Source organism: Nannobrachium achirus (assembly GCF_963921795.1).
Source record: "Nannobrachium achirus genome assembly, chromosome: 21".
In the NCBI taxonomy this organism is placed as follows: domain Eukaryota; kingdom Metazoa; phylum Chordata; class Actinopteri; order Myctophiformes; family Myctophidae; genus Nannobrachium; species Nannobrachium achirus.
The window spans coordinates 47,028,607-47,050,914 of NC_137828.1; the positions used below are offsets into that span (position 1 = coordinate 47,028,607).

General features: G+C 43.2%; 1 protein-coding gene across 3 annotated transcripts in view; it reads left to right on the forward strand.

The window, feature by feature from the left end:
- LOC308307025 (uncharacterized protein) overlaps window positions 1-22,308 on the forward strand; it is a 154,238-nt gene that overhangs the window by 58,660 nt on the left and 73,270 nt on the right. For all 3 annotated transcript variants that reach the window (XM_080752114.1, XM_080752113.1, XM_080752115.1), the window contains exons 3-4: window positions 17,883-17,993; window positions 22,027-22,113. In XM_080752114.1, coding sequence (XP_080608240.1) covers window positions 17,883-17,993; window positions 22,027-22,113 — 198 coding nt within the window. The remainder of the gene's footprint in view (window positions 1-17,882; window positions 17,994-22,026; window positions 22,114-22,308) is intronic.

Genomic DNA, 22,308 nt, shown 5'->3' on the forward strand with positions numbered 1-22,308 from the left:
TATTGGTTTGGCTGATATATAAGCCGCCTTTTTTTGACGACATAGATATCGCCAATTATGCTATGATATGTCTCAATTTTTAATAATAGATAACAGCAAGCTCACAACGGGTGGCATTGTGACCTGTTATGTGCATGTAGATTGGGTATTAAAAATGTATAGGGCTTAAGCTTTTTCAACGTGACTTAATAAAATTTGGAAGAAATGTAGTTGTTGTAGGAAGATAATCCACATTTTCTCGCATAAACACATCTTTCTACAGTTTGATTGGAAAATCTTGGATGTATTAATATCACTGTATTTTTTTTGTTACATGAGACGAGAAGAAACATTCACACATGCACGTACACGCACGTTATAAACTCACTTTGTTTTTGATGAGCACGTTACAGTGTTTCTACCAGAGGAAGCAAGCTACACCATCAGCCTTTCCTTACATGAAGAAGTGACTTGCTTGAAATGAGGGATAAATCTTCTCTAAATATTCATGATGGGCTTTAATCCCTGAGCTGGGAACAGCATAATTCCTTCCTTACTCAAGTCTTTTCTGCTGGCAGAAAGCCTTTGATCTGCCCTGCTGCTTCCCCGTGTGTGTGCGTGCGTGCGTGCGTGCGTGTGTGCGTGTGTGTGTGTGTGTGTGTGTGTGTGTGTGTGTGTGTGTGTGCTCACATGAGTCAGGGCTTGTGTAAAGTGCTGATCCGATGCTACATGAATCCGTCACTGAAGCTCGAGGTCTGATAAAGCGCTACTACTCATACTTTTTGAGCAAATCGTCCATGGTGTAAAGCCAAAGCTCATGATTTGTGCGCTCACACTTGTGCTCACTCTGATTAACAAGCCCGACTTGAGCGCCCCTGCGGTCCATTCTTGGGTATTGACAATTGTCATTAAAGTTTCATTTAGAAAGCCCTGGGGAAGTTGCTTTCAAATTTAAATCGACACAAAAGTAAATTAGTGCCTGACAATTCTTTTGAAAGTCAATCATCAAGCCTATTTGCATAGTGTACACATCAAATTAAAAAATATAATACAGATATAAAAAAATATACGATCACACTCATAACAGCTCAAGTACACTTAAACTATAAAGTGTCATGAAGTCAGAAGAATGCGGTCTGAAGAAAGATGTGAGTGGTGGTGCGTGTGTGCATGCGTGGCCGTGTGTGTTTGTAGCAGTTCGTTTCAGGGTTGTGTGCGCGTGTGTGTGTCTGTGCATGTGTATGTGTGTGTATATTTCTTTTCTATTTATTCTTATTTTATATGGGGGCTGATCCATGGCTCCCTGGCTGCAACAGAACATCATGTCACCTGGTTAATGCATTATTATTACACTACAGAGCTTGGTTGAATGCTTGACAGATGGGCTCAATAACAGGCCGATGTCTAATCAAAGACTCAGAGCACCTGCTGCACTGCTTGGAATTTATGCATTATTTTAATAGTATACAACATCACAACCATGTAAACAAACACACAATGTAATTTACAACTAAACGTTGCTCTCAAGAATGTGATCAACACTTTCTTGTTTTCAGAGGCGACCGTGTTGAGCTGGGCGGACGGCCAGCGCAACAGTTTTGGAATGCTTTCGTTACCGTAAGCGTAAGCAAGGAAATACAACATTTTGTTGTTACTTTTGAGTCAATTAATTTATTATTATGTAGCTGTGTAATAAGATGGATAATTTAAGGGTAAAATCCCCCTTCCTTCTGAATGATTAGGCAGAATAGGCACCTTGGCTCTGCGTTGGGATTTATTTCTCGATAATTACCGCCAACTCATCAATTCCCTTACATATTACAACCTCAGGCCATAATAATGTCTAACACTTTACCTGGCGTGGCATGTATAGGTAATTCCGACTTGTCAGAATTCATCCGATCGCCCGTTGGGCCAATTCGGGAACAGTCAGTCGATCCCCTCGACCCCCTGTACATTGCAAGAATTGTACAATTCGGCATGACTCAATGAAAATATGTGAGGCTCAAATAAGGCACAGTGTAAACCCATCTTAAGTTGAATTTCTGCAGGGGGTGCATGTATCACATAGGGGACGACTTGCTTCACTGCATTCTAATTCTCTCCCGTTTCCTTTGAAGTATAATGCATTCAATTAATCTCCTGCCTCGCCTTGATGTGGTTTGTGCCACGGAGCTGTAGTCATTCTGCTGCACTTCATGGCCCGAATCCCCGATATATAAAATCCATGACAAATTTAGAACATATTGTTAAAAGTATTGCTATTTGTTAATAGAGAATATTGGCTGACATTGCAGAGTACAAAATCCACATTTATGGTACAAAGCACTCTACTACGGCATTGATTCAAGAAAAAGTTTTCAACCTCCAGAAAGTTTCAAGCAGATCAGTTCTGAGCAAAAGTTGAATAAATAAAAAACATGCATGGATGCCTGCAGGAAAAGTAAACAAACTGTTTTATAATAGTACTTAAAGTACCACGAAGAGTGCCATGCTTTCTGCCGGTGTTTTTCTTGCTGATGATGTTGTGCTCAGTTTGAGGAAAAGTTTTTCACAAGTTAGACCTTAACTGATTGGTTGTTTACGGCCAAGGAAACCGAAGATTTTTCTATGTCTTTCACTGCTGGCTTCTCCTACCTGTTAACGCGGGCGCTAATCCAGTTCCCATCGTGCGCGATCGGACACTGCTATGCATGGTGTGTTCGCGTATTCCATCAGCTTCTCAAATCCGTTGACATTTTTTCAATTGATCATTCCGTTCTCCATCTGTAAGCCGTGGTGTTTACACAGAAAGCTAACGGGCCGGATAGAGGACGGACCATCCACTTCCGGTTTGCGGCCTCAATGTTAATCGGTCCGCTCCATAATGTGTCTGTGTAGAAACCGATCCCGGAGCATTAGTCCCGGCCTATTTTAGTTCAGCTTGGATATATATATATTTTTAATTAAATGTAATGGCGGAGAAGCCCTACAAAGGGGTATTTTTTTGGCAGAGGTTGTGTTAAGATAAGATGTTTATTGTCACTGTATGTGTATGGAACATAAAACTTCCACATTTTTTCTAAAGCGTACACATGTTGCCTTGAAGGCAGCATAAGATCCCTCTCCGAAACTGAATCTCCCTGAAGTGTGACGAGAGGTTGATGCAAGGAGGACGAACAGCCGTGGAAGCTTTGGTTGTGGTCTCTGGTTTGAGGCTAGGTAAAGAAGGTGGATTGACATAATCTGAGATGCGAAGGGAGGAGAGGAGAAAGTAGGGCAAAGGGAGCTTGTGTGCACAGCACACGCTTGTGGTGGTGATGATGGTTTGTGTGTGTGTGTGTGTGTTTGTGTTTGTGTGTGTGTGTGTGTGTGTGTGTGTGTGTGTGTGTGTGTGTGTGTGTGTGTGTGTGTGTGTGTGTGTGTGTGTGTGTGTGTGTGTGTGTGTGTGTGTGTGTGTGTGTGTGCGCGCGCGCGCGCGTGCGTGCACGTTTGTACTAGTTTGTGGCTGTGATATCATATAGTTTACCCTGCATGCCACCAGGGGTGTAAAGTAACTATAAACCCCTATATATATAGTATACTATATACAATTTGAAAATAGAGGATGATGCGACGCATTGTGAGCTTGTAAATCTGCCATTTTCAAAATATTTTTATAAATATAAAAAAAAGTTAAACCGGACATTCTGCATGGTACTTTTAAGTACATTTTGATGACCAATACTTTTGTACTTTTTCTGATGTAAAACTTTGAATTCCGGACTTGTAACAGAGTATATCTACATTGTGATATTGATACTTTTACTTAAGTACAAAATGTGAGTACGTTTTCCACCACTGCACGCCCCTCACATAGACACGCAGACAGAGACACACACGCACATGGCAGTGGTGTGTTGTCACATCCCATGCACCTTGGTTCTCCTTGCTGCTCCACAGCCTGTCAGTGCACATAACTCTCTCCCACAGCGCGTTTAGTCCCTCAGGCATCTCCCTGTCTCCTTGGCTGCTCTGCTCACCAGGCCCTCTGTACTTCAAAAGTAAAACGTGCATTTGGGCATGTTTGATTTTCTCTTCCTCTCCAACGGATTGAGTTGGAATTCTAGAGACACACTTGTGCCACTGTTGCTTTGGCTCACATACTGAACACTGGTTCAGTGATGGAAACGATCCCACCCACGAGTTGATTATTGATGACAGAAGTTGAACATAAAATTGCTAATTTTGTACTTTAATTAAAAGGTATGGTAAGTGATATTTCTTTGTTAAAATAAGTGTTATATAATTCTATATTCTGATCATTATTATAGACAGAATGTTTGTTCAGTAACGGGTCTCCTTGTCTCTCCAGCTCTTTATAGTCTAATGCTGGGGTCTTCAACGTTTTCAGGCCAAGGACCCCTTAGTTGAGAGAGAGACCAAGCAGGGATCCCCACAACCCATAGATACCATATAGTTTAATCGTTTGACGGCACAATCATCAGTGTATCTTGGATTCATGTCAATGTGTGTTTTCAGATATTTAACCACTTGAACCGTCGATAAACTTGACCTTTCACTCTGTACTTAGTCTGCTCTTTTTCTCCTCTACTCCAAACCTTGCTGCGAGGCGTTGTGAGCTTGTAGATCGGCTATTTTCGGCTAAAGTTATCAGAATATGGACGCTATATAGGGTTCAAGTTGTTAATATAAAAAAAGGAGAAAAAAAACTTCTATCACACAAAGATTTGGAGGACCCCCTGTAGTAACTCTGAGGACCCCCTGGGGGTCCCGGACCCCCTGTTGAAGACCCCTGGTCTAATGCATTTTCCGAATCAGGATAACAATGTTATCCAATCAGGATAGAGAACTGGACAGGACAGGACAGGACAGGACAGGACACAGGATAAACAAGTGAAATTGGAAGTGATTACACAAAGAAACGAGCAGACAAAATGATAACTTGAACAAAATTGCACGCGTCATAGTTCTAAATGATCTGACTCTGCCTCAAGAAGAACTGCTGCATTCTGCGACCATATACTGTACAGTAGCACTGTGCTGTCTGTACAAGACTTGGCTCATTGTTTCCAAATCCAGCTGGAATACATTTAAATCCTAAACAGTACAGTGGTTTTATCTGTGTGTTACCAGCTGAGGATTACACAGGTTCTGACCTGTTATTTGTTTTTTTGTTTTTTTTGTAAGTAGTAGGATAATTTTAAGCCATCCAAATGATACAATACTTAACCGTAATCCATTAGCCCAAGGCCAGGCCGGGCTACGTTAACTGGTACAGATAATGGTTGTCTCTGCATCAGTTTTTTATTTTTTTTATTTATGTTTATTGTTTTGTTTTCACACATAATACATACACTCACACCCATTCACTCACCCCACACACACAGCCTACCTCCTGCACATGCCCATTAAGAGTCACCTTGTTTACAAAATAAAATACCAAAAAATCTTTAACCATACACTACCATTGTGAATATGCACACTATTTTCAGGTATTTGTCTCCACAGCACCCATATACACCTCCCAAAGCTGTTCAAAATTGCTCTGTCTACCCCCAATTATATAAGTCAGTCTCTCCAGCCCAATAGAGTTCATGAGTTCTCGATGCCACATCCTCAACGTGGGGGCATCAAAGCTTTTCCAGCATAATGCCACCACCCTTCTAGCTTGGAGAAGACCAAAATCTAAGATTTGTGTTAGTTTTGCTGGCTGTATAAAGTTCTTCGGATAGATTCCAAGTATACAGAGTTTAGCACTTAGTGGAACTGTGATTTTAAAGATTCCTGACAGACACTTCATGACTTCATTCCAAAAGAATTGCATCTTAGAACACTCCCACATACAGTGAAATAAATACCTTTCTCAGTTGAACACTTAGTACAGACATCTGTGATATTTGCGGACATATGATGTAATTTGACAGGAGTTATGTACATTCTCATTAGCCATTTATATTGGAGTAATTTAAACCTTGTATTAATTGTCTGTTTTTGTGCTTTTACACATGCCTGTTTCCACTCTGCGTCATCAATATCTTCCTGAAGGTCCAATTTCCAAGCATTTAATTTATCTGTTGTTGAATCAACCCTATATTCAACTAACATATTGTAATATACAGATATGGAACCACTCCCTTCTAGATTTAATGTTTTCTCAAGTGTTGAGAGGGGTGGAATATACATCACATTGTCACATTTTGTTGACATAAAACTTCTTAATTGTAAACATTTAAAGAAATGTTCATGAGGAATTTGGTATCTCCGACATAACTGTTCAAATGAGAACATAACTCCGTCTTCATAGAGGTCCATTGTTTTCTGAATACCTTTAATATGCCACAACTTAAAACCTCTATCTTTTCTAGCCGGAAAATAAACTGGTCATTACCCCAGATAGGAGAACATTGAGATAGTATAGGCATATCACTCATATGTCTATGAGCTGCAAACCAAACTGAAATTGTATTTTTGAGAAACTGTTTTTTTTGTACGTTTTTTTAATGGTAGGTTTGGAATAGATGCTTGTTCGATGCTTACCCACACTGGGGGTGAAATGGTGTTAAAGTAGTACCATGCAGATGTTATATAATATAATACCATCTAAGATTGGGCAGTTGGAGTCCCCCTCTTTCATAGGGCAAATATAACAGATTAAGACCTAGTCTGGCTTTCTTACCATTCCAGATAAATCTGCTAAATACTTTAGATAGGTTGTCAAAAAAGGTGTTTGGGAGTGGCATCGGGATTGTTTGGAAATAGTATAAAAATTTGGGCAAGATGGACATTTTTATTATATTTATTCTTCCAATCATCCATATGGGCAAATTGGACCATCGGTCTAATGTTCCGAATTGTTTTGTCTACCAAGGGACTATAATTTGCTGGAAATATTTCCCCAATATGAGGGGTAATCTTGATACCCAATTACTTAAAACCTTCAGTAGTTGTCATGTATAGAGTCCTTATTATAGGATTATGTCTTACTTCGTTATTGAGGAACATTAGAACTGACTTTGAATTATTGATTTTATATCCAGAAAACTCTCCAAACTGCTCAATTAAACTGCTTAGGTAAGAATACTACTTTCTAATTTTGTCACAAAAAATACAATATCGTCAGCGTGTAGAGAGATACGGTGATCTACTGACCCAATTTTGATGCCTGATATTGCTGTATGTGCTCTTACGGCCTCTGCATCACAGTTAATGAGTCAGGCTAGTAGGGCAGACACAGACTGAAGTTTGAATTTAAAATTATCATATTTGTCATTCATTCCTGAATGACATTGCACGTGCGTGCGTGCGTGCGTGCGTGCGTGGGTGCGTGCGTTGCACGTTTTGTGCGTGCGTGCTGCGTTTGCTGCCATTTAAAACCCAGGAGTGAGTCGCTAGAGCATTTGAAGCAGGCTGGGCTTTTGATCCTCTGTAATGACAGGCCAGCACAGACCCTGGAGAGAGGAGAGGAGGAGGTAGAAGAGTGTAGACTCCCTCTTCTTCAGCCCAGCCTGCCTCAAGCACTACAGTCAGTGCCCTGCTGGCATGCAGGGAACTGGCTGGTCATTACAGAGCATCAAAGCCCAACCTGTTTAAAACGCTCCAGCCACGGGGCCCTCTCTCTCTAACTTCACAAAGACTATGCCTAAACCTGACCTTAACCTCACGTAAAATTATGCCTGAACTTAACCTTTAAACCACACCCCTTACAGGGACACAACTAAGTTTCCACTTTTATTTTTTTCCTGTTACTCCATTCTCTCCTCTACTGTTTGATGGTCTATACTGTTTACGCACTTTATTAAATCCAGTCAGCATTCTAAGGATGCACGATATTGAAAGGTTGGCCGATATCAGATCGATTAATTGCATGGTCAAATTGATCCAGTTTCTACTAGGGTTTAGCTTACAACTGTTACTGTATATAGAAAAGCCCCTATCATAGTAGGCACCGCGGTGATAAGCTATCTTTTTAAGTCATAAAACTACAACATTACGTCATTACTCGCGGTGAAGAGCTATCCACCTCGAACCCCGACACATCTCACTGTTTTTACTTTCAGACAGATCAGCCCATCACCCCGTTCACTGATTGGTCGATCTAGACCAGTCAGTCACAGTGATAGGACTTCACCGTGACTGACTGGCCTCCACTTGTTTTCTCACTTTAGGTGGATATCTTATCACCTAAAATTTGCGGTGATAGGCTCTTCACCGCAGACTCTGATAAGGGCTTAACTGTGATTCTGGGTGCAGATACAGATAGTGGTAGTGTTGGTAGTTGATGACAGAAGGGATCATGATAATTTTTGGTCTTGTCATAGAATTATTATCACTATGTTGTTTCTCTTTATGACATAGTTTTGAATAAAAAGTTAAGAATGTAACCTCGTCCTGCTGGGTCTTTCTGTGTCATTATCCTTCATGTTTGTTCTGCAGCCTGCTATAGGGCATAGCAGTGAGCATGGTTTACTGGTGCCACAAAAAAACTTAGTTTTTACCATAGACATTCACAAACATATTGATATCAATTATTTAAAGCCTAGACCATCCAGGATCCTGGTGAATCATGACCATAAAACCTTTGATTCCGTGAAAATATTTGAATATTTAATTATATGATGATAAATTACATTTTATAAATATCCTTTGTTTAGTGGTTTGATTTCTTTTTTTTTTTAAGATGAGATCTGGATTGATTTCTCAGAAAAAACTGGATAGCTAAGGAGGGAATCCAACCACAACCAGCAGCAGTATAAAGATACCAAAATAGACTTTAAAATCCGAACAAAAACTCCCCTTAATCCTGAGGCTAAAGGTGAAGCAACTGAGGGGTAAAACGATTTTGATGAAATGTTCCCCCTTACCTTGTAGAAAGCTAACTTCAGAGGATAGTTTTGTACATTTATTGGTTTTTCCACACCTCATCAAGATGTGCCCAGTGGCTCCTATGACTGAAGGTCAGCAAACTTGTTTTAACCACCTAAGCCTTATATACCTGGTCGTACGAAAAATTGTAAAAAATCGCACGTCGGTGACCTCAGCTGTGGACTTCATCGTGTGACGTTAGTCTCGTACTATGGACATAGCGACATATACACAAAGCCAGATGTAGAAGTGGTTAGGGTTAGGGCTCAAAAATAGCCACAAGTTGTGAGCTTATAGTCAGATCTGCTATTTGTGAAAATGTGTCATTTTGAAGTGATCAAGGTCTGTTTTTGCCAGTTAAGTTAAGCCGCCCTGTGTCTAATGTGCCCCCTCTGTGAACCTCCGTTGTTTGTCTTGGGTCCATGCAGTGGCCCTGGCCTTAACCAGTGTTACCAGAATAAGAATCACAGCCAGACGAGCTGAGATCTAGGGGAGCAGGGAGGGGCTGGGGTCATCTGGAGGACAGCTGGAGTTTTTGCCTAGTAGAGTATAGCATTTTAGCTAGCTTATCCTGAAACGTTTTAGTACAGTAGCACAACTGCTTGGCTCTCTAAGGAATCTCTCTGAATTTTTTTTTGTCTACACACGCGCGCTCGTGTTACGTGTACACACACTGTCCCTTTGACCACAGACAGCTGGACTAGCCTGAGAACCATGGCTCTTCTACAATGACAAGATAAATATAGAAGACATATATGACACCATACACACACACACACAGGGGAAATCTCGCTTTTGCGAAGGCCCATCATTTCGACCGGAGGGTTAGCGACTCACTCCACGGAGGTTAGGGTGAGGGATAGAGTCGGTTGTCGAAAATATGACATGTAGTAACAGCGACATGCTCCCCCCACACACACACACACATACAGAGGGATGGTTGAAACCTACGGCAGCAGTGATAATAATGATGTGGGTCAGACAACAACGGTACAGAGCACACTAAAGGGGAAGAGAAAGAGACAGACAGACACGATGGCTGAGAGAGAGACAGAAACAATAGCTAAGGGAGTGAGAGACAGAGACAATAACTGAGGGAGTGAGAGACATAGAGACAATAGCTGAGGGAGTGAGAGAGAGACAGAAACAATGGCTGAGGGTAGCTACATCAGCCATGGTTTTGTCTCACTCTCAGCCATAGTTTCTCTGTCTCTCTCTCTCTCTCTCTCTGTAGAGCTGCTATTTTTTCCGAATGTTTGCCAATTTTAAGGTTTGAAAACCCCTTAAAGGAGTAGTTCACCTCAATAATATTTTTAGTTTTTTGTTCGCATTCCTAAGACAATAATTTGATTACAATAAATGTACCCCTGTTGATCCAGGATGGGGACCCAAATGCATTTAGGTTCCCATCCGGAATCAATGGGGATACATTTTCTATAATCACATGCCATTCCTTTGTCTAAGGAATGTGTAAAATATATGCATATTTTTAAATGAACTTAAGTCTCCATGGCGTGAGTAATCAATAGAAAAAAAGTCATTTTGGGGTGAACTACTCCTTTAACTAGACAATATGACATAATAGACTTTACACTTTACAGCAGTGAAGCAATACATGGCACACATACACACACACACACACACACACACACACACACACACACACACACACACACACACACACACACAATTGCATACACATGCATGAGCATGAACACAGCACTACAGTTCATTTGTGTGTGTGTGTGTGTGTGTGTGTGTGTGTGTGTGTGTGTGTGTGTGTGTGTGTGTGTGTGTGTGTGTGTGTGTGTGTGTGTGTGTGTGTGTGTGTGTGTGTGTGTGTGTGTGTGCGCGCGCATGTGCGTGTGTGAGTGCAACTCATTAGGAAACGTACAATGGATGTACGATGGTACTTCACTAAATGTTCTCATTACAAATGTTGTTATTCATTTCATGAGAGGATATTCTAACTATGTCATTCATGAAAAATGTGTTATTCATTTTATAACTCAACATTTAATAGCGAGATTGAATCCTTGTTTTCTGTAGCAACATGTAAGAATGTAATGTATGTATATGTATATCAAATAGATAATAATAATAATCTTTATTGTCCCGAAGGGAAATTTGTCTTCACAAGTCTGTTCAACACAAAAAACAACACAAAACCATGTAACACAACACAAAACATCACAAGACAGATCATCAGGTCCCCACTATTCACGGGGGCGATTGTTTACATATCACAAGAGAGAGAATATCACAATTAAAAGTTGAGTGGTAGTTCAATGAATCACAAATGAGAACATTTGGTGATTTATATTGTTTGAATAGGTAATGTTATCTATCTATAAATGCGAGAAGTCTCTGCGTGCGTGTGTGTGTGTTTGTAATCCGCGTATCTCGAGAACCGTTCGTCCCACCGGCTTCAGATTCGGCACGTGCGTTCCCCGCCGCGGCACGGAGTGCAGTGCCGGGTCTCGACCCGACCCGACGCGCGGTTTTCCCGAACCGGCGCGAAACGTTCGGAATCTCCTTATGCGGGGTTGATTGTTGACATCAGGCTGTTTCTGAGGAAATCGGCGAAAGCTCTGACTCATTGTGACATCACTTCATAAAAGGCTCTGACATCACGTACGCCACATGAGTCAACAAAAAATCTCTGTGAGTGTGTATGTATGTAGGTAATCCACGTATCTCGAGAACCGTTCGTCCCACGGGCACGCGCGTTCTCCATATGGGCATAAAATGAATGCCCCCATATGAGAACCGTTCGTCCCACGGGCACGCGCGTTCCGTCCCACGGGCACGCGCGTTCATAAAAGGCTCTGACATCACGTACGCCACATGAGTCAACAAAAAATCTCTGTGAGTGTGTATGTATGTAGGTAATCCACGTATCTCGAGAACCGTTCGTCCCACGGGCACGCGCGTTCTCCATATGGGCATAAAATGAATGCCCCCATATGAGAACCGTTCGTCCCACGGGCACGCGCGTTCCGTCCCACGGGCACGCGCGTTCTCCATATATGGGCATAAAATGAATGCCCCCATATATGGGCATAAAATGGATAAAGGGACACAGACAGACAGATTCAGAGATCTCCGAGAACCGTTCGTCCCACGGGCACGCGCGTTCCGTCCCACGGGCACGCGCGTTCTCCATATATGGGCATAAAATGAATGCCCCCATATATGGCCACGGCACGGAGTGCAGTGCCGGGTCTCGACCCGACCCGACGCGCGGTTTTCCCAAACCGGCGCGAAACGTTCGGAATCTCCTTATGCGGGGTTGATTGTTGACATCAGGCTGTTTCTGAGGAAATCGGCGAAAGCTCTGACTCATTGTGACATCACTTCATAAAAGGCTCTGACATCACGTACGCCACATGAGTCAACAAAAAATCTCTGTGAGTGTGTATGTATGTAGGTAATCCACGTATCTCGAGAACCGTTCGTCCCACGGGCACGCGCGTTCTCCATATGGGCATAAAATGAATGCCCCCATATGAGAACCGTTCGTCCCACGGGCACGCGCGTTCCGTCCCACGGGCACGCGCGTTCTCCATATATGGGCATAAAATGAATGCCCCCATATATGGGCATAAAATGGATAAAGGGACACAGACAGACAGATTCAGAGATCTCCGAGAACCGTTCGTCCCACGGGCACGCGCGTTCCGTCCCACGGGCACGCGCGTTCTCCATATATGGGCATAAAATGAATGCCCCCATATATGGGCATAAAATGGATAAAGGGACGCAGACAGACAGATTCAGAGATCTCCATATATGGGCGTGAAATGGACGCAAATAGACAGATATCTCCATATATGGGCATATATGGGCAGACGTACGCCACATGAGTCAACAAAAAATCTCTGTGAGTGTGTATGTATGTAGGTAATCCGCGTATCTCGAGAACCGTTCGTCCCACGGGCACGCGCGTTCTCCATATATGGGCATAAAATGAATGCCCCCATATGAGAACCGTTCGTCCCACGGGCACGCGCGTTCTCCATATATGGGCATAAAATGAATGCCCCCATATATGGGCATAAAATGGATAAAGGGACACAGACAGACAGATTCAGAGATCTCATACGGCATAAAGGGACACAGACAGACACACAGACAGACGGATACAGAGATCTCCATAAATGGGCATAAAATGGACGCAAATGGCATATATGGGCATAAAATTTACGCAGAATCACAAAGATCTCCATATACGGGCATAAAGGGACACAGACAGACAGATTCAGAGATCTCCATATATGGGCGTGAAATGGACGCAAATAGACAGATATCTCCATATATGGGCATATATGGGCATAAAATGGACCCAGAACTATATCTGCAGTGATCTCCATATATGGACATAAAATGGACGCTGACAGACAGACAGATAACAGATATCTCCATATATGGGCATAAATGGACACAGGCAAACAGATGGTCAAAACGGGTCCTATGACAACAGGTATAATGGGGTTTGCATTAAAGGGCGGGGCATTCATTCCCTATTTACGTTGTTCCGAGTTGGCCAGGTCGCCGACTAGACGCTGGGCCGCCCGAAGGGCGGCCCAGCTTCTAGTCTATCTATAAATGCGAGAAGTCTCTGCGTGTGTGTTTGGAATCCGCGTATCTCGAGAACCGTTCGTCCCACCGGCTTCAGATTCGGCACGCGCGTTCCCCGCCGCGGCATGGAGTGCAGTGCCGGGCCTCGACCCGACCCGACGCGCGGTTTTCCCTAACCGGCGCGAAACGTTCGGAATCTCCTTATGCGGAAATCGGCGCAAAATCGGCGCAAGCGCTGACTCATTGTGACATCACTGCAGTGCCGGGCGCAAGCACTGAGTCATTGTGACATCACTGCAGGCAGATACAGGGGCCTAGCCTCGACCCGACAGACTGAGATCTCCATATATGGGCATATGGGCAGATACAGAGATCTCCATATATGGGCAATACAGGGGCCTTGCCTCGACCCGACAGATATCTCCGTATATGGGCATAAAAGGGACACAGACAGATATATCTCCGTATATGGGCATAAAAGGGACACAGACAGATATATGGGCATAAAAGGGACACAGACTGAGATCTCCATGACAGATATCTCCGTATATGGGCATAAAAGGGACACAGACTGATACAGAGAATGGGCATATGGGCAGATACAGAGATCTCCATATATGGGCATATGGGCATAAAATGGACGCAGATATATGGGCATAAAAGGGACACAGACTGAGATCTCCATATATGGGCATATGGGCAGATACAGAGATCTCCATATATGGGCATATGGGCATAAAATATGGACACAGATAGAGTATATGGGCATAAAAGGGACACAGACAGATACAGAGATCTCCATATAATGGGGTTTGCATTAAAGGGTGGGGCATTCATTCCCTATTTACATCGTTCCCGAGTTGGCCAGGTCGCAAACTCCATATATGGGCATAAATGGGCACAGGCAAACAGATGGTCAAACCAGGTCCTACAGAGATCTCCATATATGTCAGAAAATGGACATAGACAGACATATCTCTCCATATATGGGCATAAATGGACACACGCAAACAGATGGTCAAAACGGATCCTATGACAACAGGTATAATGGGGTTTGCATTAAAGGGCGGGGCATTCATTCCCTATTTACATTGTTCCCGAGTTGGCCAGGTCGCCGACTAGACGCTCGGCCGCCCGAAGGGCGGCCGAGCTTCTAGTATATTAAATGATAAGACGTTGGGGAATATGCAATACATGCACTATATAATTAATAACTATGTATGCTAATTATGGCGAGACATAACTTACTATGATGTACTTAAGTCATTTCCTGCCATTTTGAATGCCATTTTTTACTGATATTCTGCCAGAGGTCTCCATAGACTTCCATGTAATTTATAGTGCACGGATCATGCACGCCCATGCACAAATCATTCACCATGTGTGTGTAGGATGTTCACAGCTTTCAAACAAAAACATCCGATTGGAAATCCGTTCAGGCATTCATGAGAAACCAGCCATTATGTTTTTTGTAATGTAAACAAAGATGGCTGCCCTGTATGAAAGATGGGGTTGTATGGGGGTGAAACATGCAAAATCTCGATTTAAATCGTTTTTCTTTTTCTTTTTTTCTAAGTCAAACTCGTCAAACTCGTCATTGGCAGAGTGGACACATAAATATAACTTGTCAAACTAGTCATAAGCAGTGGATGAGTTAAGAAGCCATGGGTGTGTGTGTGTGTGTGTGTGTGTGTGTGTGTGTGTGTGTGTGTGTGTGTGTGTGTGTGTGTGTGTGTGTGTGTGTGTGTGTGTGTGTGTGACTGTGTGTGTGTGTGTGTGTGTGTCCTTGGAGACTGTACATTGTGTGGGTCAGACTGTGTATCCTCTCTCCGAGGTTGTCAGACCTCACAGTGTTGCTGTTGCATAACTGGGCTGGATTCTCCCAGCAATACAAGATCAGACTGTAAAATGCTTGTGTCACAGCTGTCAGCCCAGTGGATCACTGTCTAACGGGATGTTTAATCAACTCCCATGTGGTTTCTTACACGGCTAACTGTAAGGAAAAGGTTCAGGTTCAGTTCAGGTTCAGGTTTATTAGTCAAATGCATATCACAGGTATAGACATACAATGAAATGCTTGTGCCAAGAGCACTCTCAGCCTTATTACACACAAGAAAACAAGACAACAACAGGTCACCCAGGACAACCCAAAAAAAAAAGTCAGGTCAATGTTACAATGTTAACAGTACAGTAGGTTGCTGTTTCTCTGCGCATGTGCATCTGAGTACAGTACGTGTGTTAAAGGAGAATGCCCTTGTCTTTCGCAGTCATAATGATATGTTGTGATGTGTACTCAATGACCTGTGGTCAGAGAGGGATATAAACAGGGGCGTCACAAGGGGGGGAAAAGTGGGACTGAGTTACTAGGGCCCAAGGTGGAGGGGCCTTAATTATTTTATTCTTTAGCTATTGAAAAATAGCAGATATACAAGCTCACAGCGCGGCACTCGGTGCCGCACTGTGAGCTTGTAGATCTGCTAGTTTTGAAAAGTCATGAAAATGTGTGCAAATCTTTGAATATATGTATATTTTAAGCAAACATTTGTAACTCAAATTTTGCTTCTGGGGGTCCCTGGAACTAAATATTTTGGGATGGGGGTCCGTGGCCAAATACATATAATTTTCGGGGTCCTTCACATGAAAAGGTTTGAGCACCACTGACAAACAGGTTTTTTAAAAAACCTTAGAAGGATTTGAAATATTCAAAGACTTGCACAAAGTTTCACGATTTTTCAAAAATAGCTGATCTACAAGCTCACAGCGCGGCACTCGGTTCCACGCTGTGAGCTTGTATATCTGCTATTTTTCAATAGTTAAAGCACAAAATAATGCGTAATAATGCGGTCCCAGTCTAAATGGGTTAAAAACCCTCCCCCCTATGAAGAACATTCATGGGGGGCTTGAATCCTTGTACCCAGGGCCCAGAATTTGCTGCGACACCCCTGGATATAAAAGCCCAAGTCATGATGTTCCAAAAATCTGAAAGCTGTAAATGTTGACTGAGAAATCTTGTGTTGAGGTGAGTGATCCCAATTGTGTATTTTATGTATGCTTAATGCTGCCTCCATGAGAGACAGAGAGAGAGCTTACTGATTTCAGTGCCTTGGACAGCACAATAAGGCGATGTTTTTTTTTTTTTGGATGAGCCAGAAATGCTTTGCATGTTTGTTTGCACCTCAGCCAAGTGGGGTGGTCTCTGTGTTGTAACCTTCCTCGTCTGCTGGAGCGCACAGAATGCCCTTGGGTGTCGAGAGACACAATCAAAACAAAACTGCGCAAAGAGAAACACACAAGGAAACATTGATTGTTCATCACAATCAATTGCTGACCCTGCCTGCCGACAGAAAGTTTTCCCAGCCCCTGTTGAGAGAGTAAAGGGAGAGAAATGATGCTCTAACACTCCACCCCGCCCACTGCTTTGTGTGATATGCAGAGGCATTATTGTGACTTTGGGTAGCATCCTGTCTGTTCGCTTCACTGTCACCCTGTGTGGATGCTGCTAGGCTATTTGGAGGGGCGTGTTTCCTTTTTTTTCTATGAGGGATGCCAAGACAAGAGTGCCTTCCTCTGTCTGTCTTCCTTCCTTCCTTCCTTCCTTCCTTCCTTCCTTCCTTCCTTCCTTCCTTCCTTCCTTCCTTCCTTCCATCCTTCCATCCTTCCGTCTTTCTCCAATCCTTCCCCCCTCCATATTACAACACCCTAGTGTACCATGTCCCAATCCCTCTCTCTCTCTCTCTCTCTCTCTCTCTCTCTCTCTCTCTCTCTCTCCCTCCTTTTACCTCCCTCCCTCCATTGTGTCAACAGCCAAATCAGATCAGACAATTAGGCAGATGCCAGCCGAGACCTCTGGCTGGGTGCAGGGTGAGAGTTGAGGGCTGAGTACAGGGGGAACTAGGAGGGCTGGGCTGGCATGGTGTGGGGTGGGTTGGGGTGGGTTAGTCGGGACATTCTGACTGTGGTGGGGCCTGGCCTGCACCCAGCCCAGACTGACAGACAGACAGTGAAAAGTCACAGCAACCCAGACAGACTCCCCCACTGAGATGGCACATGTGCGTGTGTGTGCGTGTGTCTGCAGCTCAGGGTTAGAAGCTCAGAGCCAGCTGAGCTGAGCCTGCACTGGAGACCAGACAGAGACGGAGGCACACATAGCAGCGCACAGGAAACAGCAGTGCATGTTGTGGTGGATGAGACTGGGATATTTGCTTTTAGGACCAAATTCAGTCGGTGCACACATGCCAGAATATGGCATGGACACGTATTTAGGGTGTGTGTGTGTGTGTGTGTGTGTGTGTGTGTGTGTGTGTGTGTGTGTGTGTGTGTGTGTGTGTGTGCGTGTGCGTGTGTAGGAGAGAGACGGAGAGAAAGAGAGACTGTGCTCACATTCCTTTGTATTATGCATGCTTGCATTTGTAATGTGTCAAGACTCAACGGTGGAGGGTGGAACTAATGTCGGACGATCAATGTTTCCACTGATGCAGGTTGTAAAGTGACAGCGGGGGGACAGATATCAGCGACGCGCCCAGAGCCACAGGGAGAGGTGTGGTCGCGAGCAGCAGAACAGCAGGCCCTGGACTCACAGTTTCTATCAGGTAGGAGTCAGTTCTCCCATGTGAAATTACAATTACCATGATAACGATAGTAATAATAATGGTGTGAAGGAATCCACTGTTAATTAAGATATTGAGAAAATGCGTATTTTAACAATGTAAGGGAACACAAGTCTCCAAAATGACCTCCTTCTCTATCACTCCCCTTTGACTTGTGTTGATCAGAAGTGCGTTTATGTTGCATTCAGACACATGCTGTTAAACATGCAAACTACATTTTCATTGCTTAATTAAGGAATTTCACATTTCTCGCTTGTCATGTTTCTTGTCATGTTTGCCCTGTGTGAGTGATTAGGTTCGAGCCTTGGTATTACGTCTGGTAAAAAAGACATATCAGAATTCATACAGTGCAAATTAAAGAGCATTATTTAGCAATAGCACACAACATGCCATGGTTTATTGTGATTGCTTTTTTTTTTTTTCCTAAAATGTTTTAACCATCTTAAGCCTGGTATCCCTATTTTGGGCAAAATAAAATGTAATGTAATGAAATAACAAATTGTCAAAAATATCAGATCTACAAGCTGACAAGATGATGCATAGCGAGCTTGTAGATAGGCTGTTACAACCCTGTCTAGAGCAGTAAACACTGGAGAGGCAGCCGCTCTTTCTCCTCGTCCTCGCCCGGACGGCTTTACGGACGACGGACGCGTGTTGTGCGCATGCGCCGACACATGCTGACTCGAATATTCAGCACCTTGGATAGGAAGCGAACCCCCGGCCGTAGTGATCTATAGCCATAATGCCCTAGGGACTGAGTTAGCGAAACCTGGCTAACGAAGCCTACTTTTTTTGTGCTTTTATCTTTGACAACGTGGAAGTAGCCTGATTTCAGACTCTGCGCTGAGCTTGAGTCTGACATTGTCCCATTGACAAGAGATTTCAAAGGGGAGGGGATTTGAAATTTGAAATTCCCAATCACAAGAGATCTGGTGGGAGGGGTTGTGTTTGACTTGTGTGTACACAAAAACATTCCCCCCTCCCCCTCCCCTCTATGACAGGCATCAAACAGGTCGTTGTCTTTGATGATAACGAGGTGTGCACAACCCCCCTTTGAAGTTCAAAGGGAGCAATTAAGAGCCTTGGCTGAGCTCCCCCCCCCCTCCACTGTTTCTGTTGATTTTCAAAAGTTAGACCCACCCCCTCCTACGTCTTGCATTGATTTTATTGGCTGGTGCGCCAAGATACCATATCAAGTTAAGCGTCATATGACAACACCAGACCAAGAGAAACAGTCCGCTCAGAGAGTGGGCGGGTCTATGGGCTGGACTCTGGAGCCAGGCAAACATGGAAGCCCACTTTTTTTTGTGCTTTTTTCTTTGACAACGTGGATTCTAACGACCACCTAACCTTAACCTCAGTAAAACTATGCCTAACCCTAACCCAAACCCTAACCTTAACCTCAGTAAAACTATGCCTAACCCAAACCCTAACCTTAACCTCAGTAAAACTATGCCTAACCCTAACCCAAACCCTAACCTCAGTAACTGCGTGAGACGCAGAGGGGGTGAGAATGTCTTCCCGTCCGCTCGTCTTCCTCACAGCCCGTCCTCAATCGCTAGCTCCCTGTCCTCACTCGCCAGCTCCCGCTCACTCGCCAGCTCCCACTCACTTGCCAGCTCCCGCTCACACATCAGCTCCGTCCTCGTCTGCTTTGTCGTCCGAGACGAGGACGACATGTGAGCGGCTGTTACTGGGTCGGGACCTATTTGTGGGTCGCGGACACATTTGTATAGGTCGCCAGTAAATACCCTTGTTTTGGTTTTCTTTTAGTTTCCTTATTATTATTATTTTATTAAAGCAACTTTTCAGGAAGACAATCTTAACATTTTTTCAAAAGAAATGCATAAAATCCAAGAAATTCCATGGAAATGGAATGTAATAAAATTAGGAAGTAGTGAAAATAGCCAATCTACAAGCATGCAATGTGGCGTGGTTGTGAGCTTGTAAATCTGCTATGTTCACTAGTTTGGTTCCCGGGCAAACATGTAATTTCTCTTTTGGGTCTCGAGCTAAAAGGTTTGGGAAAAACTGGTCTAAAAGAATGAGGGTAGCAACATAAAATTGGGATTGGAATTGGGTTATTGTGAATTTCAGGTACTGGGACATACCGTAACCAAAAATTATGAACACAGCCAAATCAAAGAAATAAACTAAATTAACGTAAACCTAACGTATCCCTGCAAACCAAATGACGTCATGATGACGTTATGATAACGTCCTCCAGTGACGTTCAGAACTAGGCCAGATCACAGCCCATATGGGGATGATCTTGACGTCATTACAGGATTATTGCGACCGTAGGTCGCAGATTATTATGTGAACAGTCACAGCTTGTATGTATGTATGCATCTCTGTTTATAACTCCTGATAATGTGGTTCTATGGGTTTGTCGCTCTGACATCATGCTCTGACGTCACTGTGATGTCAAGGGAAACACTCTGGTTTGCCGCTCTGACATCACGTTCTGGCTTCACTGTGACGGCACACTAACAGAATCCCTTTTATGCCCATACACGGAGTTCCCTATGATGTCTATGACATCATAGGACTTTCACATAACAAATAACTGAGTAAGCATGTTTGGGCTCTCACAGCATATCTCCAGTACATGGATCTCCATATGGGTACCAGGGGTCTCCATATATGGGTAACTGGTCCGATATACATCACTGGCCAGATGGCCAAGAATTGGCGTGACCTTGCACGTTAGGGCAAGGTCGCATGTCGCCCTGAGGCGTCTTACTAGTTGTTATTGTTTGTAATGTTAGTTGAAATATGACATGTAAGGTAATGTTCTGTGACATATCTGACTAGTTATGATATTTATCGGACCCTCTCTGATTACTCCAGGACGTCAGTTTTCTTGGGCTGGATTTATTGGTTGAAATCAGGTGATGTTCTAGGTCAGATCCGACTAGTCATGGTTTGGACTTGATCTGGCCCCAATCGAGACGTCATTTATTGGTCCAGGTCCTGACTAGCCTCGTACCCGCCCCTCTTCCAGAAACCATTTGTATTTGATGTTATGCTTTTGAAACTGATATTATCCTAGATAAAGTACTATGTTCTATCCGTCTGTCTTTCAATGTTATATGAGATACTTAAAGTGTGGTTCCTGTGGAAATAAGCCTCGGCTTTCTAGGATCTCCTTTTAGTTGACCTTGTACCAGTGATTTGTACTGTCATGAAACTGTACTTTTTTCTATTGCAAACTTCTAATAAATTCTTCAATCAAAAAACCATTTCAGGAATCCTCCTGGAGAACGGAAGTTGGTCGTTTACTAGGCTAGGTCCTGACCATGCTTGCTGGGATGCTTGTCTTTAGATCACTATCACTAACTAAACCAACATATAATTAAACGTACAACAAACCCTTTAGTTAACGAATCTAACCTACAAACATGTTCAAAAAGTGGCGTTCGTATATAATTACCTGCACTGGCACATGTGACGTAACAGAGCCTCCTGTATGTATGACAAATAGGCTACAGAATAACATAGGCTGTTTGGGGGGCGCCAAATCTATTAATCCATTAATCACCTGGACCCTAGCATCCCTATTCTGGGGGGAACACTGGCCAAAAAATAGCAGATCTACGACCTTTGTGTTGTAGATATATTATGTAATAATAAATAATATGTTATTTTTGGCGAAGAGGTTTGGTCTAGAGGGGGAAAAAAGAGACCAAGTACAGAGCCAAAGGTCAAGATTACAAAGTATTGACAGTTTAAGTAGTTAAATGTCTTGAAACACACTTGAAACCCTGATGAAGACTGGCAACAGTCGAAACGTTGGTAAATACATTATTTGCATCGTGGCTGAAGAGTGTGCGGCCTCTTTCCTCTCATTCATTGAAACACACATTTAACATCAATCCAATATGTAGTGGGGGGTCCCTGCTTCATCCCTCTCTCAGCTAAGGGGGTCCTTGGCATGAAACACGTTGAAGACCCCTGGTAGAGTATCTGTCACCTCAAAAAGAATTGAACAAAAGTTTCTCTTTACCTCTAGCTTCCATGGCAGGTTATCCAGACCCGTTAGACTCCCTGACCAGCTCTTCCCAGATGATGGACTCTGACCTGATGGGAGCTTTCTCAGGTACAGTCTCCAGTAAACCACAACATCACTGTTTTGTTTGATCGTTTGTTTGATTGATTGATTGAATATTTTATTAGTCAGAAATGTAACTGCACCAGTTACAGTCTAACATTAAGGCTAAAAGGATAACACAAACAAATTCTGGGGATTTGTTTTGACCATTGTGGTCCTATTCAATTCATCAACATAGCATAG